Here is an 18,221-nt window from a genome sequence, read left to right on the forward strand (position 1 = left end):
TGGGATCACCATGAGCCGTGGGGTCTCAAATGCCCAGGGGTCCATGCATCCCTGGGGTCATGCACCTTGGGGGCACTGCCATAGGGGTCCTGTGCACCTTAGGGTCCCCACGTGTCCTGAGGTCCTGCATCTGCTGGGGGGACCCCTGAACCTTGGTCTGCATATCTTGAGGGGTCCCATGTGCCCTGTGGGACTCGTGTCTTGGGGGGTCCCATCTGCTGTGGGGGTCATCCACACACCCTGAGATATCCATGCACCTCGGGGACCCCTGTAGGACCCTCCCTACTGCATGATCCAAGCTGTCCCACACATTGGGACTGGGAGGGGTCCTATCCCCATGGCCCCGGGGAAGATGTTTTACCATGGGGCAGGCGTGGGATGCCATAGGAGTTGTCAAATGCGTGATTAAATGGGATGCTGCAGAGCCCGGCCCTGGAGGGATCCCAGGCGGGCTGGGAGGGACAGGACCCATCTGACCATCATGTGCCTTAGGTCTGTGTTGATGCCTGGAGCCACGTGGCTGCCAAAGAGCCATTCACAGCTCCATGAAAGGGCCGATCCCACGGTTATCCACTTCCGTTGGGAAGCCCTTCCCTCTGGCATGGATGCAAACGGCTCAGCTGCACACACTGGGAATGGGGTCCCAGGCTGCCACAGTGCCAAACTACAGGGATGGGACCCCACGGGATTTGGATATGCCAGCGGGGAACGGAGCCAGGGTGGGCTGGCTTGAGACTCAGGGTCTGCACACCCAGCCAACCCACCCCAGCTACAGCCCCTAGGGAGACAACACAGCAGAAGCAGGGATTTATTCCACGTATTCACCATTACTCAGCAAAAAAAGGGAAAAAAGCTTTACGGGAACAAGGATGAGTTACGGTTTGAGTGTGGCCTACCTCAATCCTGGCTCTAGAAGGTGAAGGTGAGGGAATAAAGGATGGAGAAACAAAGAGGGGGGGAAAAGATTTCTTCTCCAAACTAAATAAAAGGCTGAAAAAGCTGCTCCATGCACAATTCTAGTGGCACAGGGAACTCTGAGACCTTTGGAAGGTTCAGTAGTGAGGGTGCAGAGTATTTTGTGGAGGCAAGGAAGCTCCAGGCTACGGGAAGCACAAAGGAGCTGAAGAAGAGGGCAGTAAAACTCCTCTGGGAATTAAGGACAAGAGCCCGGAGAAGAACAGGGAGGGGAATGGGATGGGAATTGTGTGCAGAGGAGACCAGAAGGGGACTAAGCTGCCGTGGGGACAAGGGACAGCTGCTGTCGATTAGCTCGGACATGCTCAGACAGTCCTTGTTCCCCGTTAAAGAGAGGGGCCCTGGACAGGGCCCATTGCTGTGGATTCAGCCCCCCTCCCTGGACAGAGACCAGCCCATGGATGCAGCCCCCCTCCTCAGAACAGCCCATGCCCACAGCGAGTCCATGTGTGATTTTATTGGAGTGCGACACGAATCTGGGGGCAATGCCAGAAGGTCTTGGGGAGAGACACCTTGGGCTCAGTCCCAGTCCCCGTCGCCCTCAGGATTGTCATCGCGGGGGGGCTCCTGGAACTGGATGTTGGCCAGCATGTCCCGCATGGCCGCCATCAGCCTGTTCACCCCCTGGTTGAGGTCCTGCACTGCTGCGGCCTCGTCGTCCCCATTGTGCCTGATGTCCCCCTGCAAGAGAGCAGAGCTGTGGTGGCAGGGACAGGCACAACACTGGTGCCAAATCAGCACCAGGCTGTTGCCAGCTGCAGCTGCTGGAGCGGGAACACCACGGGGGAAACGGTGCACCCACATCCCAGCGTGCACTCACCTGCAAGTTAAAATTTGGCAACAGTGAGCGGAAGAAGAGGGATAAAGAGCTTTCGTTGGAGGGGTGGCTTGTCCTGGAAGACACAAGTGGCACCATAGTGAAGGGACAGCTCAGTTTGTGACTCCTCAGTGGGATGAAGTGGTGCTGGGAGAACCATGGCACTGCTGGAACCAGCCCTAAGGGAGGGAACTGCGGGGTTCCAAAGGGATTCTGAATTCAGGCAACTCCGAGCAGCAGCTCTGAGCAAAGCAGCCACTAAGAGCACAAACAAGGCCAGGCTGGAAGAAGCTTGGAGCAACCTGGTCTAGTGGAAGGTGTCCCTGCCCATGGCAAGGGGTGCAACGAGATGAATTTTAAGGTCCTTCCAACCCAAACCATTCCAGGATTCCACGATTCTACCAGCTCCGCTCTGAGCGGGTTGGTGTGGAACACACACACAGCATCACCCCAACACCAGGACTGGCTGTACTTAAGCTTCCATTTACCCCAAACCCTCCTGGGTCAGCTGTGGCCTGGGTTTTCCCTGGCTTTTGCCCTATGGCTGGGAATGGCCAGTGGTGACCACCACGGGAAGCAGCAGGACCAGTCCAGCCTGTAGCTCTGCCTGGCAGGAGCACCACAGCTCTTCCTCTGCCATGGAGGAGGATATCAGCGCCGAGCGCCCACGTGCAGCTTGGCCTGGGGCTGAGGGCGTGCCAGGAACACGCCGGGAATACGGCCGGTTGTGCCAGCACAGACACCAGGGGTGGAGGTGGTACCTTTCCGGTCGGGTGTAGGAAACAATGGAATCCAGAGGAGGGAGGGGGTCAAACCCCATCACTGGCTGTGAGGTCACCTCCTGCAGGAGAAGGAGAAAGGAGGGATGAAGGAGAAAGGAAGGAATGAAGGAGAAAAGAAGGGATGAAGGCGAAAAGAAGGGATGACGGCTGCGCATCCAGCAGCAGCAAACACGGGGGCCCACAGAAGCCGCGAGTCACAGGGGTTAGGATGGGCCCAGCAGGGACACAAGTGCCACGCCACCATGTGCAGCCACAGCCCCTGTGCCCCATCAGGCCCCTCACCAGAGGCAGGGCTGCCGTGGCCTCCTTCATCTCCGAGAGGATGATGTGCCGGTAGATGTTCCTGGGAGCGCTCTGGTACCGGATCTTCCTCCTGAGGCGGGAGGGGACAGAGCAGGGCACCCTGAGCAGGCACATTCCCGTTTCTGCTGCTCCAGGCACAGTGTCAGCAGCTTCCCTGGCTCCAGGGGACAGGCCACATTGGATGGAGCTGGCTTACAGCGAGCCAAAGGTGGGTGGCAGCTGCTGAGCTCCAGAGAAAGAGCAGAGAGCTTGGGGACGAGCAGGTTGACCTTGGCTTAGGACACCTGATGGCTCTCCTGTTTCTCAGCACTGGGAAGTGTTTCTAAGCTCTCACCTGCCCTGTGTGGCCATCCCTGCCCTTCCAGGCCACCCCTCCACCCTCCCCGGGATGTTTCCAGGAACAGGTGACAGCCAAGCCTGGGGAAGGCAGTGCAGGATATGCAGTGCAGGTTCAGCTCTACATTCCCGTTTGTGAAAAGCATGGAAGAGCCTCTGCCTTCCTGGCCCCATGCCGTGACCCTCGGCATCAGAGCAGCAGCTGTGGGGCTCTGAGCCCTGTCCCAGACACTGGAACCGCTGCTGCCCAGGACAGACCCTCTGTCCCACTCGTCCCCTGTCTCTGGCACAGGAGCCCTGCCCTCCACCTTCTGTGCTCACTTGTGCTCAGCCTCCTGCACCAGCGCGTCCCCGGCCTCCACCATGCGCAGAACCTCGTGGACGTGGGGCTCCAGCCAGGCCATGACAGCCGGGTCCTTCCACAGGGCGTGCGTCCTGCCCACGTACAGGGACGTCAGCTGGTTCAGGGCGGGTGACTGGCTATGGGAGATGGCTGTTACTCACGGCACCCTCCTCCTCCTCCTCCTGCTCCTCACGGGACAGTGAGGACTCAGCTCTGTGCTGGGCTTTGGTGCGGGAACATGAGAGGACCTGCAGGCTCCTGCCTGGCTATTGCCATCCACCTTCACCAGATCTTCTGCCTCCATCTATTTTTAGGCTAAGCAGAGCCATGAAATGAGGGAACACTGCCCTGGCCGGAGGGAGAGCCTTCGTGTGCTGAGGAAGACCACGTGTCAAGGGAAGGCAGACTGGTTGGAGACAGCCTGCCCTGGGAAGACACACACGTCACGCTCCCTCTCTGCAGACACCAGCAAGGCTCTGGGGTGAACTTCTGACCTGTCCACCTTGAGGTGAGGTGGGTCTGTCAGCCTGATCCAGAGGCCATTATGGAAATCCATTATCAAAGGGATTATCAAATGAGGCATTATCAAATGAGCCTACTCAGGGAACCCAAACAAGCTCCTCCATTAGCTGTCTGAGCATGCAAGATCCCCGCCGCCGGCAAAATCGATCCCTTCCCTTTGCTGAGAACATCTTCAGGCCTTACCTGATCTGGGCATTCAGCCCGAAGAAGGGGTGGGAGGTGACCCTGGCATCGGGCTGCACGCTGCAGTGATCCAACAGTGGCATCAGAACTGCAACACAAAGGCAGAGAACTCGTCTGGATCTGTTGGTGAGGAGCAGTGTGGGGTGGGGTCACCCCTTGCAGACAGTCACCCCCCTCCTCGGGGCCAGCACCCCCTGGGGCACCAACAAGGACACAAGGAGGGGGTGAGGACACTGCTGGTCCCTGTGCTCACACAGTTGTTATTTCAGTTACCCCAACGAGCAGCCTAGAAGATGTTTCCAGCCCCCACCAACTGAATCCCGGCTGGAGAGCTGGTTCTTCCTGCTGCACACACCCTCCTCTGGGCCTGAGGGCAGTGTGCTCCTTTCATGGACAGCAGCACCCACAGGATGAAAGGGAGAGTGATGGACACCCATGGGGCGAGCACATCTAAAACAGAGCTATGCCTCGGAGGGAGAGCCAAGGAGACTGGCTTGTCCTTGCTCCGGGCAGTCCTGAGGAGGTGAGACATCTCCCTGCTCTGAGATTCCAGCTCTCACCCTCCCCCAGCCTGCTCACCCCTGACCATCACTGGTGGAGAAGCATCGGTTGCTCTAGGGAGGGAGGACAGAATCATGGAATCACAGAACTGTAAGGTTGGAAAAGCCCCTAAGACCACTGAGCCCAACCATTCCCCCAGCACTGCCAAGGCCACCCCTCACCCATGTTCCCAGGTGCCACATCCACACAGCTTTTAAATCCCTCCAGGGCTGGGGACTCCACCACTGCCCTGGGCAGACTGGACCAGGGCTGGACAACACTTCTGGAGAAGGAACTGTTCCCAGTATCCAATCTTGAGGCTGTTTCCTCTTGTCCTGTTGTTCCCTGGGAGCAGAGCCCGACCCCCCCGGCTGCCCCCTCCTGTCAGGGACTTGTGCAGAGCCACAAGGTCCTCCCTGAGCTTCCTTTGCTCCAGGCTGAGCCCCTTTCACAGCTCCCTCAGCCACTCCTGCTGCTCCAGCCCCTTCCCCAGCTCCGTTCCCTTCCCTGGACATGCTCCAACTGCCCCCAGGGTGGACCCCCCACCATAGTGGGCACAGGCACCGCCATTCTGCCCCGCCGCGTCCGCTCTGACTCAGGGCTCCCTCCTCAAAGGCCCTTTGCAAATTCCTGCCTCTGCATCCGCCTGCCGGGAATCCAGCCCTGGCTCTCACAGAGGACAGTGACAAAGCCCGCGGGCATGGCCTTACCGGAGGGGACAGACTCACCGCTTGGGAACATGATGAGCGCGAGCTGGATGAGCCGGGCTGCTCGCTCCCGGGCCTGGCTCCGCTCCAGCTCTGGGCGCTCTTCCTGCTGGCTCAGGAAGAAATAGGCCAGTGGCACTGAGAAGGCAAAATTGGGCAGCTGGGACAGATTCCGGTGACTCTGCAGGATCAGGGAGAGCGTTACTGAGAAATGACGCTGTGCAGCAGAGCTGGGCTGCGCGGGGTCGGGGCTCTGCCTGCTGGGGTTAAGTGAGTTCCCAGCCACTGGCTCGGTGCCCTCACGGCTGAGTGAGCAATTTTGAGTTCTTACAGCTGTTTGCAGGATCCAAGGATTACAGAAACCAACAGCCCATCCTTTATGGATCATTCCAATGCTGCTGGGACGCCAGCTGGGCTGTGAGATCCCTTCCAAAGGGCTCACCTGGTGGGGAACATCCCAAGCACCCATCCCCTCACCTGCTGGCCACTCACCTCCCACTCCTGGAAGAGGCGGGTCAGGAAGGTGTATTCCCTGGCCCGGAGGGACAGGAAGTCGATCAGCAGCAGCACACAGAGCGGGTCATTCTCAGGATCAAGGCTTGGGAGCAGGGGAGAAAACAAACTCGGTGTTACAACAGCTGAGAGGGCTGCCCTGATTTCTGGGACAAACAGCCTCTCCCAGTGACATCCAGTGACTCAGCAAGTGGAAAGAACGGGAACACGGTCACTCCGGCACGGCCAGTGGGATGACGGAGAGCTGCTCGGTGTCCCTGTAGAGGGGACAGTCCCCTGCCACCATTCAGGAGGACAATCAGTGGCCACAAACTGAGTGGGCTGAAGCCACTGTCACACCTTGCTCTGCTGAGCCTCCAAGCTCAGGCCACACTTCAGTGGTCACAGGCCACCCAAGGCCCCTCCTCACCCATCACCTCTCCAAGAGCACCAGTACAGACCTGTGCAGCTCTAAGGGGTGGGAATGAGCCCATGCCAAGCACAGGAGCAGCAGGACCCCTCTGGGGTGACTATGCCCCCAAACCCAGACACTCCACCCTCGGTGGAGGGATCTACCTCAGGATGAGCTTGCAGAACTCCAGGGCTGTGCGGGGACAGCCCCTCTTCTCCAGGAACATCAGGTGCTTGAAGAGAGCCAGGAAGAAAGCCCTGCATGGGGAACAGTGGCAGGACTTAAGAGGCCAGATGTAGAGACACAGTCACCACCACCTCCTCACCCCCAAGCATCACATCCTGGTGTGGCACAGGGTGCCACAGACCCCCCATGATCCCATCTCTTGGTTTTGTTATCTTTTTGTGCAAGAACAGGGACAGCAAACTCATAACCTGCTCTGGAGACTGGGACCAAGACAAGTAAATCCTAGAAGCCCACATCCCGCTTTGTCCCAGTGGTGTGGGGACGGTGACACAGAGCGGGGAGGCCCAACACCTGAACTGGTGACACAGGTCACTGATGGCACAAAGTGTGTCAGCCAGAGGGACTGAAATGTGAGCACCCTCCAGGTACAGCAGTTTGGGAGAGATGGCTTAGGTCAGCTGACTGGAAAATTCCCAGAATAAAGTCACCTTTCCCAGCAGCTGCAGAGCTGGAGTTACATAAAAACCTAGGCTGGGAGGAGTGTGAGTGCTGGGGATGATGGCTGGAAACATACAGCAAGGATTTTTGTGACTATTTAGGGCTAAGGGGTACTGATGGCATGAGAAGGATATGACAGGGAGGGACAGTTCCTACTGCAGGAAGATACCCTTGGGAAAAGGGATGCTTTGTGCAGAAGCTTCCACGCATGAGCTCCCTGTGCTCCAGCACCATCCCAGGACCCCCAACAGAAAGGGACACTCAGGGTCTCCCCGGCTGAGCAGCAGTGGTGAATCTGGGTGGCTGTGGCCAAAGTGGGCCACCAGGAGCTCCAGCAGAGCCTCCCTGCTCCCCAGCCCTGCTCACCTGTTCTCTGGCCGCCGGTAGTCCAGCCTGCAGGCCCCACTGGTGAGGCTGAACACGGGGTGGAAGGCACATTCCAGGCTGTACAGCGCCCGCTCTGGGGACAGCAAGGACAGTGTCAGGGACAGGACAGGGACACCACCCCAGCACAGCACTGCCTGGCACTCGGTTTAGCCCAAAAGACAGGAAACCAGCTCATTCCCAGCCCAGCGAGGCACAAAGTTACTTCACACAACGTGGTGGCAGCAGGTACCAGGGCAGGGAGCACTTCCACATTAGATCTCACTCTGGGTGGGAAAAGGAACCATTTTGGGATTGAGGCTGGTCCAGCTGCCTCTGCCACAACTCTGTTCACATGGGAAAGCCAAGCTCCTGCCCTCCACTGCCCTGTGCCAGGGCCTCCCCACAGCCTGCCAGGGAAGGATTTCACACCGACACATCTGCTCCTCACCTCACTCTTACCTATGAGATCCCGGGCCATCTCCTGGTCCTCCTGCATCCGGCACACGTCGCTGAGCTGCAGGAGGGAGTCCACGTGGTAGGGGTTCATCTGGAGCAGCAGCTGCACAAGAGCATTGCAAAGATTCCGTCTCATTACCGGCGTCTCAGGAATTTGGTCTCTGACCCAGGTACCTCCCAGCACCAGCTCTGTGACACACAGCACCAAGAGCTTCCTTAATCCAGCCCTGCCAGATCCATCCCCAAGCTGGAAGGGCACAGGGAGCTCCATCCCTACCACATGCAGGATGGGAGCCCTCAATGGCAGCCTCCCTTGCCCTTGGGCAGCTCCCTCCCAGCTTTTCCAACCAGGCCTTTGATCATCTTCACTGTCCTCCTCCAGATCTCTCCCAGCTCCTCCATTTCTTTGAAAGGAGAGAACAAGATGTAGGCACCGTTACAGTTTGGGGTTTTTCATCTATCCCTCAACAGTTCTGAGCACTTGATCAGGGTTTTGAATCCCCTGGATACTGAGAGGACATTTGGACACATCTATTACAAATCCAGGAATCAACAATGGTAATGGATAATAATAATAAATAAAGATTTACTCCCAGGCTTCAGAAGAGAAGTTTAATCTAAAACTTGCTCCATTCACTAATTGTATTATAAATAGGCTACTTTTCCCAAGCACCTAAAACCTCAGTTCAGTAAAAAATTCTGAAGCTACTACAAATCTTCTCACAGTTTAGTTTGGGGATTTTTTTTTTCTCCTAAAACTAAAAAAGAAAGCTTCCAAAGCTCCAGAAGTTTCCATCTGCAGGGTGGGGACCCGTGGGACCACCTACAGCACAAAGACTGGATGTTCCAGGCTGGCCTGGCCCTGTCTGGAGCCACTTGCCTGATGCTTAACCTCTTCCTTAAGGGGTAAGATTCTTAAGTTCCTTTCTAGTCCCCTTTTTGGGGGGACATGGAGCACTCAGGGTCACTGTGATGGGAAAAAAACAAGAAAAGGTCACCAAGACCCTTTTAGCCTACCAGCAAGTGCAGAAAAAACACTCACTGAACAAGAGACTCCCCAAAAGTAATGTTTTATGAGCTGAAACCACAGCAACAAGGCAGAGTTGGGCTCAAGCTATGGCAGGACCATGGTGACCATGAACAAACTGTCTGGTATTGGCAAATCCATCTGTTAGATTTTACCCTTAATGGAAAAGGGGAAGACTTCAAGCTGTGTGAATGTCCTCAAGTTTAGCCAGACCCCCTAAGAGGATCAGAGCATCCAGATTAAAATACCATGGAAAGCCTGTCCTGTGTGGGACTGAGCTTGAGCTGTCCCTGGGACACTCACTGCTGCACAGGAATTACCTTGGCTCACTTAATCCAAATCCCTCAATCCAGGCAGAACTGCTGAGCTGGAGAGAGCCCCACGGCCCTGAGCCAAGGGTGGGAAAGCAGAAGGAAATAAACTTTATTTAGCAGACAATGGGCTCTTTAAGGAACATCTCCAGGGCATGTATCCCAGCTCACGTGGCCAGGCCTTTCAGAGAAACATCCCCCAGTTATGGTTTAGTTGGGTGCAGAGCAATTTTGCTGTTGCTTATCACTCTAAACTATAAATGTTACCATACAGCTTAATGAGCTCAGACATGCATGAAGGAATCCCAACACAAAAGCCTGTTTTTGCTGAAATACCAAGGAAAGACACATTTTTCATCTTGCAGACATTTATAAATACAACAGCTGTTAGTTTGGATTCCCAGTTCATGATGGGTTTATGCAATATTCCTCCTTTCCCAGCTAAGAGCTGAGACAAGGGAGCTTTATTCCCACCCTTCCAGCCAAATGGACAGTTCCTGTGGGTTCCTCTCTCAGGTGGTGACCTGGCACATGCTTGGCAGAGCCACCACGGCTCAGCCACCAGACCTCCTCTGCACCAAGGAGGTCACTGATTAACAAGGTAACAGCATAGCTCAGCACTGCGGGGCTGCCTCGCCCCACAGAGAGGGACACAGGGCTCTACTGCCCAAACAAGACTCGAAATAAAACATCAAGGGCTCTGCAGAGGGATCTGGACAGGATGGATCAAGGGGATGAGGCCAGAGGGATGAGCACAGTGAAGTGCTGAGTCCTGCTTGTGGGTCACACCAACCCCATGAATGCTACAGGCTGGAAAAAGTGGCAAAGTAGCTGGAGAAGGATCTGGGGGTGCTGGTGACAGTGGATGGACATGAGCCCAGGCAGGCAGGAAGGCCACTGGCACCTGGCCTGCGTCAGCAATGGCATGGCCACAGGACCAGGGCAGTGCTCATCCCCTGTGCTGGCACTGCTGGGGCACTTCCAGTTCTGGGGTCAGTTCTCAGCCCAACACAGACATGCAGGGGCTGGAGAGTGTCCAGGGAAGGGAATGGAGCTGGGAAGGGGCTGGAGCAGCAGGAGCAGCTGAGGGAGCTGGAAAGGGGCTCAGCCTGGAGCAAAGGAGGCTCAGGGGGGACCTTGTGGCTCTGCACAAGTCCCTGACAGGAGGGGGCAGCCGGGGGGGTCGGGCTCTCTCCCAGGGAACAACAGGACAAGAGGAAACAGCCTCAAGTTGTGGCAGAGTCAGGTTAAATACTGGGAACAATTCCTTCTCCAGAAGTGTTGTCCAGCCCTGGCCCAGTCTGCCCAGGGCAGTGGTGAATTCCCCATCCTTGGAGGGATTTAAAAGCCATGTGTGGACATGGCACCTGGGGACACGGGTGAGGGGTGGCCTTGGCAGTGCTCGGGGAACAGTTGGCTTAGAGGCTTTTCCAACCCAAACAATTCCACTGAAATGCACCAGCCACACTTGCCAGGGAAAGGGGCTGCAGGAACCCAGGAGGGAATGGCACAACCAACCCAACGTACCACGATATTGTTGGGGTCCATGGACTCCACAGCGTCCAGGAACTTGAACTGGACCTGCTGGTACTCACGGTGGTGCTCGAAGGTGAAGTGCTGCACCCCCCTCCGGGTGTCCAGCAGCTGCATGGTGATACCTGGAGGGTGCAGGGGAGACCTGGGTACCCCAAGAGAACCTCCTCTGCTCTCTCACAGCATCAAAAGCTCACTCACATCACTGGGTCCAGAGCTATATGTGTTTTTGGAAGCTCCCAGAGAGTTTCAATCTTTTCCCCCCTCTCACAAGTCAAAGTCCCAAATCCACCCAGAAAGCCCAGGCTGCTCACTCTGCCCAGGGATACTTCTCATTATCCAGCAATTCTGCTGCTAAGATGAGAAGCACCCTCACCCTGCTAACTCCAAAAGAGGGGAAAACAAATCCAAATTATAAGGGACAACTCCCCAGAGTTCTCTGTTTAGGCAGAAGGTGTATTTCCACGAGCTGAGGAGCAGTTCCCATTTACATTCTGTGCCCTGAGCAGCATCCATGTCACATGGGCCAAGCGTTAGGAGGGCAGGAGGCAGCCCCAAAAGCCTCACCTGTCTTACTGTAGCGTGGCCAGGTGTTCTTGGGAGCCGTCAGCCACATGCTGCGGACGTACTGCCGCTGCCTCTGCCTTGGCCTGGGGAGGAGAACACACAGGTCACACCTTCTCTGCACTGACAGGAGGAGGACGAGAGATGAAACCATGTTAAAGGGAAAAATGAGATCAAAATTCTTCCCCACAGAGAGCCACACAGAGCTGTGCCCAGAGCTCTACATTTGCCTTCAAGACACAACATACCTGTGCTCAGGCTTTGCCTTACGTGCACCATCTAGGCCAGCCAGTGCCTCCAGCATCTCCACTTCCAGAGCTTCTCTCCCTGTTTTTATCCCTGCCAAACTCTCAGCTGCCTCTGCTTCAAACAGCTTCCCAGGTCCAATTAGGAGAGCCCCACAACCCTCTGACTCACCCCTCTTCCTAGCAGGGCCTTCAAATGTCAATTGGATTAGTTTAAGCCATACTCAAAAATGCACAATTTATTGGTTCAAGAGCAGTTCAGGATCAAGGCTACTCTGAGGGAGTAATGTCTCCTCAGAAAGGGATCATAGACTGTCCTGAGTTGGAAAAGACCCACAAGGATTATCAAGTCCAGCCCCTGGCCTTGCACAGTCACAAGGGACTGCAGTTTCTTCTTCAAGCACCAAATGCTCTTCCACAGACTCTCTCCCTCCTTCCACCTGCATTGCTCCAAGCTCAGACCGTTCTTGGTTTTCCAACCAGCTCATGGAAGTGGGGATTTTGTGGATGACAAATTTTTTATGCACAGTGCAGTGCATAAATGCAGAGATGTCACACCCAGGGAGCAACAGGTTCCCTGGAAGCAAGTGCGTGAGACACCCTGAGAGTATTCAGGGTCCACTTTCCGTCCAGAGGCTCTGGAATGGCAAGGGACAAACGGTGGAGAAACAAACAAAATCTATGTGTCTGCACTCTGTGAACTTGAGTGAAAGGACTTTGAAGGGTGATTTGCAAGTAAATGAGAGGGGAAAGAAGCAAAGGAAAAAGCAAATGCCAGCAAAAGCCTGGAGAAGTCTTTCCCCACCTTGTACATATCACAGAAAATATTCCTCTGTCTCGATAAGCAACTACTAAATGAGTAACACACCCTGAGCCTGGGATTACCCACCCAGGTGTGGCACCAGGGACTCCTTGAGCCCTGCCAAGGGCAGGACAGACACACCTCCTTGGATTTGGAAAGGGTTTAATATCAAATTCTGAACTAACCTCTGGTCCCCAAGCACAGCACGAGCCCCGAAGTATCTCTTCAACTCATTCTCTGGATTCAAGTTTCTGAGAAGGTGGAAAGAAGAAAGAAAAGCTCCATCAGTTAAACACAGTGCCACACTCAAGTCTCTCCATCAACACTCAGCACCTCAAAGTGCCTCTGGAAAACCCCCAAACTGTCACACACTCCCCACTGATCAGACACAGCATGGAGAAAGGAGACTAAAACCGGCCAGAACTGGCAGGGAAAGTGCTGCTCCATCAGACAGGCTTTCTTCCTGCTCTGCTCCAGAGCTGGGGAATACTGCTGCTGCCCTCTCCAGGGCAGCTGGAGCCTTAGCTGGGATGTTCCCGGGAGAAGATCCTGAGTGAATCTCATGTCAAGCTTTACACACCAGGGCTATTAGCACCTCTGCAGAGGTTCTCCCACAGAGGATCTGAGGCTGGAAGGTCCCTCTGGAGACTAATCTGGTCCTGCCACCACTGCAAGCAGGCCTGGCAGCAGAGAATCCCCGTCAGAACCAAACGCAGCTTCCAGAGGAGCGGTTAGAACAGGGATGTGCACAACCATCCCAGCCCTTTCATGCAAGGTGCGGAGTTCCTGGCCAGATCACACTGGGAAGCTCCCAACTCCCTTCCTCGAGGAGCAGATGTCCTGTCACACCAAGGCCAGAGCCGGGTGGCAGCCAGCAGTACCTGTGCTCCACGTAGAGCAGAGGCCGGCTGTCAGTGATGATCCCACCCTGGCTCTGCGGGGCCAGCCCGGGGTCCTCGATCCTCTCCAAAAGGCTGTCGATGTCTTCCAGGTCGTTGTCTTCCTTAAGAGAGGCAAAGCCAAGGCATTTATTACAGGCTGAGTCACAGCAGCCTGCAGGTTACCCAGCAGAGATCACACCCAGCTGCCTCTGGCTCATCCTGATCCCTGGGTGATGGGATGTGGCTCTTCAGAGAATCCCAGAATGGTTTAGGTTGGAAGGGACTTAAAGCTCATCCCGTGCCACTCCCTGCCATGGGCAGGGACACCTTCCACTATCCCAGGTTGCTCTAAGCCCTGTCCAGCCTGGCCTTGGACACTGCCAGGGATCCAGGGGCAGTCACAGCTGCTCTGGGCACCCTGTGCCAGGGCCTCCCCATGCTCACAGGGAAGAATTTCCTCCCAACATCCCACCTCTCCCTGCCCTCTGGCAGTGGGAGGACATTTCCCCTTGTCCTGGCACTCAAGGCCCTTCCTTGTGCAAAGACATTTTAAATATTTAAATAACAACCTTCACCCTCTACTTTCCACAGAAACACCAAGTTACTGCTGTGAGCCTCATGACAAGGTCTCAAACACTCACATGACTTTAATCCAACTCTCCCATTCCCCATCTTCCAACCACCCCAGGAATCCATCCAGCTGCTCACATCCAACAGTTGTATAACACTTTAACCCTGATTTCCCTCTATTTTCCCCCTTTAAACAACAAGTGACACATTTCTTATGTGCCTTTTTCACATCCTCCTCATGATATCCATGGGTGGAACACAGAATTCCATTCAGGACACCCAAGCAGCACTGCCAGCTTGCCTTTTCCAGCTAAATTTAGCCCCTGTGCGTGCAGTGTACACAGGAAAGGGATAACGTGCTCTGCATGGAAGTGCTGGAACAGAGGTTGTATTATCCCTCGCTGGCAAACCAAACTGCCTGGGTCTGGGTGTCCCAGCTGGCCCATGTCCCCCTGCTGCTCGATATTCTTGGATTGGGAAATGAAACAGGCTCTCCAAGAGGGTTCTCCAACCCCAGGAACTCACTCCTGAGTGGAATTCCCAGGCAGCAGGTGGCCAGCTGTGCGCTGGCACTGCTGTCACGGCTTAGCCATTCTCTCCAGAATCCTGTGGCTCAGGATGTTGAGCAAAGAATCTCCCTGGAGTGAACAGGGAGGTTGGACTCCATGATCTGGGAGGTCTTTTCCAACCTTAAGGATTCTGTGATTCTGTGGACAGTTCAGACTCAAACCTCAGCAGAAAACCAGCTCCCACCTGAACCTCGCTCCTATTGAATTTAGAAGATCAATGACTTTATCCATCTGGTACTTCCAGCTCTGGGGTCCCCAGCACTGGAAGGATGTGGAGCTGCTGGAATAAGTCCAGAGAAGGCCACGAAGATGCTCCAAGGGCTGGAGCCCTCTACTCTAGAGACACCTTAGAGCCCCTTTCAGTGCCCAAAGGGGCTCCAAGAGAGCTGAAGGGGGACTTTGGACAAGGGATAGAGTGACAGGACAGGCTGGACAGGGCTTGGAGCAACCTGGTCTGATGGAAGGTCTCCCTGCCCACACGGCAGTGGATGGAATGAGATGATCTTTAAGGTCCCTTCCAACCCAAACCATACCAGGATTCCATGATTCAAAAAAGACTTCTTTAAATTTGAATTTAGAAATGGCTTTTTTGCCTCAAATCTCTCCTACAGTCACCTTGGAATTCCCACTTTGCCAACCCCACTGGAGGAACCAGCCTGGTCCCTGACTCAGAGCACACACAAACATACCACAGTCTCTCCTGCTGCATTTTTCTTGGTTTTCCTTTTCTTTTTTTTCTTCCGTGGCTTGTTACTCGATGCCGGCTGCAAAGACAAAGAAGGGAAGAGCTGTCAGCATTCCTGTGAACTGCAGGGGTGCCAGCTCCACAGGAAGAAGAGCATTTCTTGCAGGGATCAGCACACTGAGGGTCCTCAAAATTCACCCTTTAGCGTTTGTTAGTGGGTGGAAATCAAGAAACAAGGAGAAAATGGAGGAAAGCACCAAAGATTCACAAAGGGTTAAACCTCAGCTGACTTTCAGATCGATGTCTGAGGCTACGAAATCAGGAGAGAAACAAGATTAGCTGTGTCAGGTGTGGAGGAAATGCTTCAGCCTCTTTCAGTCTCCAGGACAAGCTGCATTTCTGCTTTTCTGGGGAGTAGGACAAATCCCAATTTCACTCCCATTTCCACAGAAACCAACACCTGACAAAGGCCCCAGTGCCAGAGCACCTCTCCCTGCAGATGCAACTGCTTCAGCTCAGGATGCTGGGGGGCATTCCCTAACCTGACTGGCACAGCTGGGAAGCACATTTCCAGGATCTAGCAGGTAACACAGCAGGAGATCACAGCATCACAGAACGGTTTGGGGTGCAAGGACCTCCAAGTTTATCCAGTTCCTACTCCCTGTCTAGGCAGGGACACCTGCCACTAGACCAGGTTGCTCCAAGCCCTGTCCTGGCTCTACCCAAGAGCAGCAGCTGCCTGTGCAGGGCTCCCACATCCTACCCGGAGCTCTGGGAGCAGCCACAGGTGTGTCCTGCAGTGCTGGCACAGCAAACTCACCAGGTCAGGGCCTCTGGAGCCACTGCTCACACAGGGACCCACTATCCAGAGCCCTCACTGCCCCTGGGCTGGCAGAGGCCAGCAGCACAGCTGGAATGCACAGTGGACTTTGCTCCTCTGGCACCCAAACCCGAGGAACACACATCCCAAATGCACAGCAAACAGGTGAGACCAGGGGCCAACCCCCTTTGCTCCCCCAACCTTCATCTCCAGTGAGATCTGGGCTGGACTTGCCATGGGAAATTGTTACTGAAATGCCCCTTTCCTCACAAAATCCTGCAAGGAGACACTTCTGGGCTGACACAGACCACAGGAGGAATCTTGATATCAAATGACAACAAACCACTATGGGGAAGAACAGGTTCAGTGTTCAGTTGACTGTGCTTGAAGTCCTCACATCCCCTGTTCAAAACAAATGCTTCCTTGAGACCATTCCCCCCTGGCCCAACCTCGGTGCTCATGTGGATGCAGCACAACGCCTTCCTTGGGTGCCTCCTCTCTGCAGCTGGAAAATCCCTCTGGATGCTACACACAAACCCAGACCTCAGCACCAAACTGCTCATCCTCCCCCAGATCCAAGTTCCCAGGTTTAAGTGTGCGTCCCTGCCCAGGATCCCTGGGGGCAGTTACCGTTCGGTCCGGCTGCCCGGCCTCCTGCCCCTCTCTGTGCCCATCTCCGTCCGTCTCCTCAATCACAGCCCCTTCCTTGCTCCTGTCCTTGCTCCCCTCCTGGCTCCTTCCCGCCGTGTCCCCCTCGCTGAGCCGGGTGTCCGGTCGCTCCTCTCCGGCCAGCAGCTCATCCTCTGACTCCTCAGCTGGGATCTGCAAACAGAGGGACAAGCTGCAGGGACAGCCCAGGGATGGAATTCCCCAGGGATCTGATCCAACACTCCACCTGCAAACAGACAGAGTCATGGACACCCGTCGTGTCAAGAGTGTCACCCCATGGCTGCCTGGAGAGTCCCACACATATGGAGAAGAGCACAGGACCACCATGATGTGTCCCCTCGCACCATGGACTCTGCTCTTCCCAGCCTTGCCTATGCTCACACAGCCAGGCCTCGGGGAAGGACAGGGAATGGCTGGGGTTGGATGAGGTGTCTGGAGAGCAGGACCAGGCTCTGTCACCCCAAGGACCCAGCAGTGCCACCAGGGCCCATCTGACATCCAGCACTGGGATCCTGCAGTGTTGGGAAGGTGGCAGGGATGGGATCTAGAGCTCCTAAAAACAGCTTCACCACTCCAGCTCTGACAACATCCAAACCCAGCCACCCCCAGGCCTCTCTCCCATTCCCTCCCAGTTCAGCCCCAGTTGCTGCCCCCCATCCTTCCCACTCACCCACCACCCAAACCAGTCACTCCCACTCCAGTCACTGACCCCAAATCACTGCCACCCACAAACTGTCACCCCCACTGTGTCCCCCTCTCAGTCACTGCCCCCCTGTTCCCTCCAGTCACCCCCAAACCCCGTCAGCCTCTGCCCTAGGTCTCTGTCACTCCAGCCACTGCCGGTGACTGTCACCTCAGCTGTCCCCCAAGTAAGTGTCCCCCAGCAACGTCCCCGACTGCCCACCCACTTGTCACCCCCAGTCACTGCCCTGCATTATCCCCCCAGTAACTGTCCCCCACGAGTCCCTGCCACCCCAGCTGCCCCCCAGCAACCGCCCCCCAACCGCTGCACCCCGGCGACCCCCGCCTTTGGTCTCCCTCACCAGCTCGAAGCGGTTGCTGACGCCGGCGCGGGGCGGCCCGCGAGGCCCCTTCCCGGGGGCTGGCGGCGGCCCCCCTTCACGGGCGCACTCGGAGCCGGGGTCGAGGCCAAGCTGGCCCAGCCCCGGCCCCTCCTGACCCCGTTGCTCCCCTCGCAGCCGCCTCAGGGCCCGGCGCGACATCGCCCCCCGCCCGCTCCGCGCCTGCGCCCGCACTGCGCCTGCGCGCCCGCCCCTGCGCCGGGCCCGCCCACTCGCAGCCCGGGCGCCCATTGGCTGAGGCCGTTCAGGCCCCGCCCCCAACGCCCCGCGAGCTCCGTGGCGCTCCGCGGCAGCGGCGCGTGAAATATGTCCCGGAAGGGGCAGCGTGGGAACGGGGCGATCGCCGCGGGTCCCGGGCGGGGCACGGCCCCGGGACACGGGCGGGGACCGGGGCACAGGCTGGGGTGGGCCCGGCGCTGGGAGCGCGCAGGGAGTGGCGAGGGAGCCGTGGGAATGGGGAGCGGGGTGTTCCCACGGTGCTGTGCGGGGTCGCGGGTGGGCACAGCCCGGGGCGGGGGGAATAGGGATGGCGGTGGGACATGTGC

General features: G+C 56.3%; 1 protein-coding gene across 1 annotated transcript; it reads right to left on the bottom strand.

The window, feature by feature from the left end:
• Positions 1-1,412: 1,412 nt before the first annotated feature.
• Positions 1,413-17,822, bottom strand: TCF25 (transcription factor 25). The gene is made up of 18 exons (XM_048316821.1): positions 17,638-17,822; positions 16,556-16,747; positions 15,110-15,184; positions 13,282-13,403; positions 12,586-12,651; positions 11,357-11,439; positions 10,784-10,914; positions 7,922-8,021; positions 7,463-7,556; positions 6,577-6,669; positions 6,001-6,106; positions 5,530-5,689; positions 4,262-4,349; positions 3,535-3,693; positions 2,857-2,947; positions 2,554-2,633; positions 1,796-1,868; positions 1,413-1,656 (listed from the first exon to the last, which is right to left on the bottom strand). Exons 1-18 carry the CDS (start codon positions 17,815-17,817, stop codon positions 1,495-1,497), a joined length of 2,055 nt encoding a protein of 684 aa, XP_048172778.1. The 5' UTR covers positions 17,818-17,822; the 3' UTR covers positions 1,413-1,494.
• Between the last annotated feature and the right edge of the window lie 399 nt (positions 17,823-18,221).

The sequence above is a fragment of the Corvus hawaiiensis genome, chromosome 12 (genome assembly GCF_020740725.1).
Source record: "Corvus hawaiiensis isolate bCorHaw1 chromosome 12, bCorHaw1.pri.cur, whole genome shotgun sequence".
In the NCBI taxonomy this organism is placed as follows: Eukaryota; Metazoa; Chordata; class Aves; order Passeriformes; family Corvidae; genus Corvus; species Corvus hawaiiensis.